Here is an 8,871-nt window from a genome sequence, read left to right on the forward strand (position 1 = left end):
CTGGAGAAACTGCAGCGTCCCAGTGTCATCCCAGTATCATCCCTGTGTCATCCCAGTGTCATCCCAGTGTCATCCCAGTATCATCCCAGTATCCCAGTATCATCCCAGTGTCATCCCAGTACCATCCCAGTATCATCCCAGCATCTGGCACCTGAGAGCTGCAGCCAGGAATCCCGGGAAGGAACGGGAGCCAAGAGGGAAACGGGTCCCAGGCTCTCCAGTGCCACTAACCGTCCTTGGCAAGGTGGCACCGTGTCCCTCTGCCACCCCTGGGCTCAGGGACAGCTGGACGTGCCCCTAAGGCCATGCTGGCCTTTCCTGGCCCCGCTGAAAGGAAGGGAAGGGGTGGCTGAGGTTTCATTTCCCCGTGGAGCTGGGTGGGTTCCTCCCTGGGCAGCCGGAGGGGAACACAGCCTGGGCCGTGTCCTGCTCCTGTGGGGTGAGTGTGGGGTGGGTGCAGCACGGCTGGGGCTGGCCTGGGGACCCCGGCCCCTTTCACGTTCCCTGCTGCGCTCTGCAGGCCGAGTGGGAAGGTTTCTGTGACCCAGCCCGGCTCTGAGGGAAGGAAATCGGCTGCGGCCAAGGAAAGGAAACCGCTCGGTTTCCCCTCCGCGTCTGCGAGGCGTGCGAGGGCAGCCGGAGCAGGGTGGGGATAGGAGGGGAAGGCGGCAGCTCCTTCCTTCCATGTGCTCTTGGCCAGGGAAGCGTGTCCTGGGCACTGTCTGCTCCTGCTGCGCCTGCCCGCGGCTCTCCCGGCTCCCTCCCGGCCGTGCAGTGCGGGACAGCAGCCACCACGGGGAGCTTCCATCCCACGGGATGGCCGGGCAGGACCAGGGCAGGAGCTGTCCCCTGGCCGCGGGGACACGGCCAGGAGCTGTCCCCTGCCCCTGGGGACACGACCAGGAGATGTTCCCTGCCCCTGGGGACACGACCAGGAGATGTCTCCTGCCCCTGGGGACAGACACAGCCAGGAGCTGTCCCCTGTCAGTGGGGACACAGCCAGGAGCTGTCCCCCGGCTCCCTGGGGTGGACAGAGGGCCATGGCCAGCACCTGGCCCTGGGGAGGGTCCCCGAGGGGATACAGCTCCCACAGCACCCCGGCCACAGCCAAGTCCAGCTGGGGTGTCCTGGTGGCCGAGGGGACAGCTGGAGCCTTGGGGCAGGGCCAGGGGGCAGGGGGGCAGCAGGGCCGGGGGGAGCAGGGCTGGGGGGCAGCAGGGCCAGGGGGCACCAGGGCCGGGGGGCAGCAGGACGGGGGGGCAGCAGGAGCCTCAGGACAGGGCCGGGGGTCAGGGGGCAGCAGGGCCGGGCTCACTCTCGAAGCCCCTGTGCTCAGGCAGCTCTTCAGGGCAGCTATTTCTGGCCCTGGGACAGGGAGGGCGTGCTGGGGGAGGAAGGTGGGAGGAAGGCTCCGGGGCTTGTGGGAGCTGAGGGTTATTTCTGGCTGGGCTTCGTGACCTGCCAGGCCACCCTTGGCACTCTGCAGCTCCCCCGTGCCAGGCTCTCCCTGAGCCCGCAGCCCAAGGCTCCCAGCACCACGTGGCCCTGGGTGGCTTGGGACAGCTGCCACACACCCTGCGAGGTTTGTCACAAGGCTGTGATGCTGCCTGTGGTCTGATGTCACCCTGCTGCGGCAATAAATGCCCTGGCAGCGCCCTAAATAGGTGAACCCTGCCCCAAGGTGATTTTGTGTCACCCTGGAGCGGGTGACTAAGGCAGAGAAGTGGCTCTGTGGGAAAAAGGACGGTCCCTGCCCCCCGGGTGTGCCAAAGGCCAGGAGCTCCATGGCCTGCCCCCCTTCCCTTCCCTGCTGGCCACCCCATGGAGTGACCCCGAGGGGAGCGGGGGACACTGGGACCACCAGCCGTGGCTGTGGCACAGTCACACACACCTTGGCTGGCACCTGGCATGTCCCCACCAGTTCTATATATGGGCCTGCCCTCTCCCGGCCGGTGGCACTGGGATCTCAAGTGACACCGGGGAGGGAGGGGGGTCTATTTTTAGCCCCTGAATGGATCTGAGCTGGAGCCGGGCTCTCTGCCCCCGTCAAGGGGACGGCATCATGTTGTGCTGGGAGGGTTCTCCTGCGTGGCTCCTCGAATGGCTCCATCCCCACCTGGCGCTGGGGGACAGGTACGATGGGCTTTGTCATCTCCCCGCTTGTCCTGCGGCCGGGTCCCCCCGGGCTGGGCTGGCCAGGGCCACGGGCAAGCAGCGGCTGCTTCCGTGGCTTTGCTGCAATGTCCCATTTGTGCTTCGTCAGGAATGCTCAGGAACATCAGTCCCGCTTCTTAAGCTGGATTGTAGGAAAAATGAGTAGGGAAGGGCGGGGGTGAGGTGTGATGGTGCTCTGGGGAGCATCCCAAAGGGCCGGTGCAGCTCTGGGGAGCATCCCAAAGGGCCGGTGCAGCTGTGGGGAGCATCCCAAAGCCCCGGTGCAGCTCTCGGGAGCATCCCAAAGCCCCGGTGCAGCTGTGGGGAGCATCCCAAAGCCCCGGTGCTGCCGTGCTGGGGCGCAGAGGCAGCAGGGACAGGAGGGGGTGGCAGTGGCTTCTCTCACTGCTTTCTGGGTTGTGTTCCAGCACAGCCATCCCCATCCCGCCGAGGCTGCCAGGGGCTGGGATTTCCAGCTGGAAACGGGTGAGGACGAATAGATGGGAGGCAGGAACCGGGGAGGGGCACACGTCTCGCCTCCGTCTGCCCACACCGCTGCTACCCCTCCTCCCTGACCTCTCCGTGCTCCCCCGGTGCAGGCATGGATAACTTCGAGTACAGCATCCAGCTGAACGACCGGGAATGGGCTGAGTTCTTCCAGGCTTCCGAGGAGTGCAGCCTGGCGCCCGCCTCGCTGGCCACGGCCGAGGAGCAGTGTCTCAGTGACATTGAGCAAGGGGAAGCCTCGGGACGGGACGGCGAGGTCGCCTCCAGGGCGGGCAGCGAGCCAGGGCCTGGCAGGGCCAGCGCTGCCCCACGTGGGGCCGGCACCGCCCCGCGGCTCTGCCCGGAGCGTGGGCACCGCTCCGAGCCCGAGCTGCTCCCGGACAGCGGCGGCGAAGCGGGGCCGGGCTGTGCCGGAGCGATCCCCGGTGCCGGGGCCGAGGCCGGGTGCCTGGCAGGCGCTGCCATGCCCAGCGCCCAGCGGAGGCAGCCGCCCCCCGGCCCGGCCGGTGCCTCGGCTCCGGGCAGCCCCGGGCAGGGAGCGGCCCCGGGCAGCCGGGTCCCGGAGCCCGAGCAGGGCGGGGATGCAGCAGCGGGACGAGCCCCGGTGGCACAGCCGGCGGTGCTGGCGCAGCCGGAGGCCCCGGCAGCCTGTGCCTCCGCCGAGGGATCGGCCGAGAAAAGCGCTGTCCCCTCGGAGCCCGGGCCGCGGGGACCCGCGGGGGACCCCCCGAGCCCGGCCCTGGGGACGGTGCCCGGGGCGGGCACGGAGCCGAGCTCGCCGGGCGGATCCCCCAGCGTGGTGAGGCCAAAGGTGCCGGCGCAGCCGAGGAAGAGCCGCAGGCAGCGCGGAGCCACCGAGGGGGACAGGGACCCTGCGGCGGCCGCGGCACCGGGAGCCACCGGAGCCGGGAAGGCCCTTCCGGGCTCCCCGATGTCCCCTCGGAAGGGCAAAGGGAAGGACAAGGCGGCCAAGGGAGCGCTGGTGAGGCTGGGCAGCGAGGAGGCTGCGGAGAACAAGCGGCCGGTGCCCGGCGTGGATGGCGGCGATCCCGGGGCTGCTCCCCCGAAGCAGAAGGGCAAGGAGCCGGGCCCGCAGTCCCCAGGGAAGGCAAAGGCCACCAAGCACCCCAAGGCAGGGCAGGCCGGTGGCTTGGGCGTACGTGACAGTGTCCCAGTGGTCCCTGGTGATGGAGCCGCGGCTCCTGCAGCAGAGGCGTGCCAGGAGATGCCAGGGAAACCTCTCCAGCCCCGGAGCTCGGCAGCGTTTGGAGGGAATGCTGCTGGGGGGGCTGGGGGGAAACCTGCAGCTGAGATCCCTGCAATTCCTGCAGCTGAGATCCCTGCAGTTCCTGCAGCTGAGATCCCTGCAATTCCTGCTGCTGAGATCCCTGCAATTCCTGCAGCTGAGATCCCTGCAATTCCTGCAGCTGAGATCCCTGCAATTCCTGCTGCTGAGATCCCTGCAGTTCCTGCAGCTGAGATCCCTGCAATTCCTGCAGCTGAGATCCCTGCAATTCCTGCTGCTGAGATCCCCAGAAAGCCCTCAGAGATTCCTGCAGTTCCTGCAGCTGAGATCCCTGGAATTCCTGCTGCTGAGATCCCCAGGAAGACCTCAGAGATCCCTGTAGTTCCTGCAGCTGAGATCCCTGCAGTTCCTGCAGCTGAGATTCCCAGGAAGTCTGCAGCTGAGATTCCCAGGAAACCCTCAGAGATCCCTGAGGTTCCTGCAGCTGGGATCCCATGGGAGCCTGTGGCTGTGATTCCCAGGAAACCTGTAGCTGAAATCCCTTGGGAGCCTGCAGTTGGCATCCCCAGGATTCCTGCAGCTGGGATGCCCAAGATCCCTACGATGGGGATCCCTTGGGAGCCTGCAACAGGGATCCCCAGTTCTGCAGTTGAGATCCCCAGGATCCCTGCAGCTGAGATCCCCAGGATTCCTGCCATTGAGATCCCGTGTGAGCCTGCAGCTGGGATCCCCTCGATTCCTGCAGCTGGGATCCCCTCGATTCCTGCAGCTGGGATCCCCTCGATTCCTGCAGCTGGGATCCCTTGGGGAGCTGCAGCTGAGATCTCCAGGGGGACGAGCCCCCTGTGCTTTGCTGATGGAGCCTCTGGCAAGCCCAGCTCTCTGGATGTGACCTGGCCCGAGATGTACGAATACCTGTTCTGCGATTCCCAGGAGGAGGAGGAGGAGCTGGGCAGCTCCGTGGAGGGGCGGAAATCGCCCTTGCAAAGGGAAATCTCCTGGCCCGAACTGTACGAGTATTTTTTCAATGAACCTGAAGGAAGCAGGAAAAAAGGCAAAGCTAAAGACAGGAAAAGAAAGAAGCCCAGCAGCTTGGACCGCTCTGGGCTGCAAAAGGAGGCTCCCAGCTCTGCTCCAGGCGAGGACACCGTGGTTATCCCAGTCCCTGACGTGTATGAACACTGCTTCCCAGAGAGAGCCCACAACAGGATGGGCTGGAGAGGGATTTTCTCGGTGGCTCCGGCCTCCGAGGTGAAGAAAGCTGTGGGGGCTTTGAGGTCCCTGCTGCAAAGGCAAATCCAGCTGGGAGGAGGCCAAGCCCCAACATCCCAGGCCCTGGTGCCCAGAAGATGCGGAGAGAAGCTCGCCCTGGTCCCGCTGGGAGGAGCCCAGGTGTGGCCAGAGGATGCAGACAGGGCCCTGGCACTGAGAGGTAAATCCTGTTATCCCCTGTAGGGACATGTGGGATTCTCCCTCGGGATTCTCCCTCCCTCTGTCCCCTGGGATTCTCCCTCGGGATTCTCCCTCCCTCTGTCCCCGTGCCAAGTGGGTGCTCCTGACCAGCTCCCCCAGCATGGACAGGGAATGTGGGACTGTGAAACCCATTGTGATCAGAAAAACACCCTCAGGAGACCTCAGAGGTCACCTGAGCATTGCCTGTTCCTGGAGGCAGGTGAGAGAAATGGGAATAAAGGGAGAAGTTTGACCCACAAGGACAGGCAGGGGATTTGTCTTTGAGCTCAAATGATGCTCAGAGTTAATATTAAACCCAAACAATGAGGGAGCCATCCCAAAGGGAGCCTCAAAATTGAGCTTCCAGTCTGTTTGTATGGAGAAAAAACCCCTTTGAGGTGGTCACAGCTAATTAATAAGCCAGTTTTAATTAAAAGCCTGATCAAATGAATAGGAGCAAAAATAGCCTGATCTTGAGCTAGGCCTGCAAGTTGTTGCAGCAGGGCAGGGGATGCAGGGCAGGGAATGCAGGGCAGGGGATGCAGGGCAGGGAATGCAAGGCAGGGGATGCAGGGCAGGGGATGCAGGGCAGGGAATTCAGGGCACTCAGGGATTTCCTCATCCCTGGAGGAGGCAGGAGTGGGCTGGGGTGCCCAGAGGGATGCTGAGCACTCTCGGGTGCTGTGCCTGGGGACACTGGGGCCAGGAAGGACACACAATTCCCGTGTCCCCAGGACTTGCTCTGTTCTAAATCTGCTGCCCAGACCCGATTCCAGCCGCCACAGAGAGCTGGCAAGGTCTGCAGGGAGGTGGTGAGGCAGCCTGGGGTGGCTTTAACAAACATTTCCTTGGGGTTTTGAGCAAAGTGTGAGACTGAGAGGGGTGAGAAATGTGCCACCGTGCCCTGGGAGTGCACAGAGCCCTGAGCAGAGCCCTGTGACTTCACCCCCCACCCAAAACCACCTTCAGCAATGATGTCCCGGGAGCACCAGGGATTCGCTGTCCCACAGGGAGGGGAGGGGTGGCAGAGGAGGTGGCACAAAGCCCCCAGAGCTCGTGCTGGTGTCGTGGCAGGAGCAGCAGAGGACCCACGGGTGCTGAGCCACAAGGACATGTGCCTCGTCTTCTGCGCCTTCGCGTCCTGGGCGGTGAAGACATCTGACCTGCAGGCTCCGGATGCCTGGAAGACCAGTACGTACAGTGCCAGCCTGGAGAGGGCTGGGCAGGGCTCTGAGGGACACTTGGCAGGGAGAAAAACCGGGGTATTTATACCTGCAGTGGGGAAATGCAGCCTTTTCCTGGTTTTCCAGAGTCGTTTCCATGCCTTGTCTCCCCTCTAATCCCGATTCCCGCTCGCTTCTTTTGCGCTTTCCCTACAAAGTGGCTGCTGAGCTGAGCTGTATCCACAGCCTTGCTCCATCCAGCCCCTGACAGGGATTGGTTTGTCAGGGCTTCCTCAGGAGTCGGAGTGAGCAGGTTTAGATTCCCTCATCCCAGCTGGAACAAAATTCCCAAGTTTTTTGATGTGCTCGGAAGTTTTAATCTTCTCCCCAAACACAGCTCAGCTGAGGCAGCATCTCCTGCACAGAGTCCTGGAGCTCCCTGGAGATCTGTGGGATCCTCTCCTCCCCAACCCCAGCACTTGGAAGCTGGTGGGGACAGAGGAAGCTGAGGAAACACAAATTCATGGAATCCCACAGGAGGGGGATGTCTGGATGAGCAGGGAACAGCTCAGGGAGAGCAGCATTCCCAATGGCCTGGAGAAGCCTTCCAGAGCAGCATTCCTCAATTCCTGCCCTGGAACACCCCTTCCATGGGAAGAAATGCCAGGATCAAGGCTTCCCGCTGCTTTTCCAGGCGAGGAATGTTCCCTGCGAAGGTCACCAGGAAGCTGACACCCCGGGCTGGGAATAGCTGCTGAGCTAAGGCTGCTCAGTGCCGTCATCACCAGCAGCTCCTGACCTGTTCCCCCTTGGCTGCTGAGTTTTTGGGATGGAGGACGTGGCCCTGGGAAAGGTGTGGAAAGCAGGATACGCTCCTCGTGCCCCGGGATGGAATAACCGGGAGAGGAGGGAGGCAGGAGCGGTTCCACAGCCCGGAGCAGTCATTGTCTCTGGGCATTTGGGCTTCTAACAAGCTGAATTTGCAGTCCTCTACCACATAAATCAAAATCCAGCCTGAATTTAAAGTTTTGGAGTCCAAAAACACGGCTTGGATTCCCGGTTTTGCTTGGGAATCAAGGGCACTTAAATCAAATCAAAAACATTTGGGTGCAAGTACAGAGCAGAGCTTGATTTATGTTTCATCCCCATTTGTTATTTCTTGTGTTCCTACATTTTTTGATTCGGAGTTTTGGATATTTTCTGCTTTTGGCTGGGACCAGAAAATCCCCAGAAAATCCCCAAAATGAGAATTTTCTTGGTGCCCTCCTGGTCCAAACGGAAGCAGGAGATGAAGGTGCTGTCCTGAAAATCCTGGTGGGATTTTCCTAGTGTGTCTTTCTCATCCAAGATCAAATCTCCAGCTGAACCTGTGGCTCCAACCAATCCATGAAATCCCCATCTAGATCTGTGTATCCCCCCAATCCATGAAATCTCCCCCTGGATCTCTCTATCCAACCACTGCACATCACCTATTGAGCATTTCCCTTAAAAACAGCCATTTTTATGGAATGCTGGTGTCTCTATGTACCCAAACTCTGGGATTTGATGTGGCCAGTCAGGCTTTGGGCAGCTGGGAACAAATTCCATCGTGGAATTGTGGAATCCAAATTGTGATGGGAATGAAAATCAAAGGCAGGAGGGGACTGGGAGAGGGAGAGCAGCGACCCCCCCGTGTCCCACGAGCAGTTTGGGACCCCCAGGGCTGGGGAAAGATCACGGAGTCACCGTGGGAATGTGTCGGGCTCTTTTCCAGTGTTCCTGGCGAGTTTTGGCACCCTCTCGGCCATCCGCTACTTCCGAAGGCAGGTCAGGGAAGGGCACCCCCGGACTTAACCCCTGCCGCGCCGCAGCCGCTGCCCGAGGCCGCCGGGCAGGGGCCGGGACTTTGTTCTGGACGCTGGGACAAGGCTGGAGCGAGCAGCGAGAACTTCTCCGGCCCCAGCCCCGCCGGGCCAGGGAGCGGGACCCTGCCGGGAACGGGAACTGACGGTAGGACAGGACAGGACAGGACAGACAGGACAGGGAATGGCCCCGGTCCCTCCGCCCCGCTGCGGTCACCTGGTGACGCTCGGAGGAAGCGGGGAAGAGCTTCGTCCCGACAAAAGAGCCGGGATATCTGAGAAGGAGGAAAAGACGGCTTTGGGAAGAGCTGGGCTACGGGGGGATGGAGGGGCCGCTCCCTCGGCACAGCCCGGCGCTCCCAGCACCGGTTTGATCACAGATCCAGCCCCACCAGGGCTCATCCTCTTCCATTTCGCTCCAACAAGTCCCAGCTCGGTGCAGCAGCTCGGGGATAAGGTTTCTGTCGCACGTGGCATGCAGGGTCTGTCCCTGGGGACACGTCCAGGG

The 8,871-nt window shown here is 62.2% G+C and overlaps 1 protein-coding gene across 1 annotated transcript; it reads left to right on the top strand.

Annotated features, from left to right (window-relative positions):
- The first annotated feature begins 1,945 nt into the window (after positions 1-1,945).
- Positions 1,946-8,865, top strand: PERM1 (PPARGC1 and ESRR induced regulator, muscle 1). Its single transcript, XM_015648031.2, has 5 exons — positions 1,946-2,133; positions 2,754-4,054; positions 4,115-5,339; positions 6,434-6,550; positions 8,276-8,865. Exons 2-5 carry the CDS (start codon positions 2,756-2,758, stop codon positions 8,353-8,355), a joined length of 2,721 nt encoding a protein of 906 aa, XP_015503517.1. The 5' UTR covers positions 1,946-2,133; positions 2,754-2,755; the 3' UTR covers positions 8,356-8,865.
- Positions 8,866-8,871: the final 6 nt, after the last annotated feature.

This window comes from Parus major, chromosome 21, assembly GCF_001522545.3.
Source record: "Parus major isolate Abel chromosome 21, Parus_major1.1, whole genome shotgun sequence".
Taxonomy (NCBI): domain Eukaryota; kingdom Metazoa; phylum Chordata; class Aves; order Passeriformes; family Paridae; genus Parus; species Parus major.

Excerpts from the sequence above, each read along its gene's own strand:
- PERM1 (XM_015648031.2), top strand. The coding sequence starts at position 2,756 with ATGGATAACTTCGAGTACAGCATCCAGCTGAACGACCGGGAATGGGCT. Across the intron at positions 4,055-4,114 it reads CTGCTGCTGAGATCCCTGCA|GAGATCCCTGCAGTTCCTGC; the intron begins ATTCCTGCAGCT and ends ATTCCTGCTGCT. Across the intron at positions 5,340-6,433 it reads CAGGGCCCTGGCACTGAGAG|GAGCAGCAGAGGACCCACGG; the intron begins GTAAATCCTGTT and ends GTGTCGTGGCAG.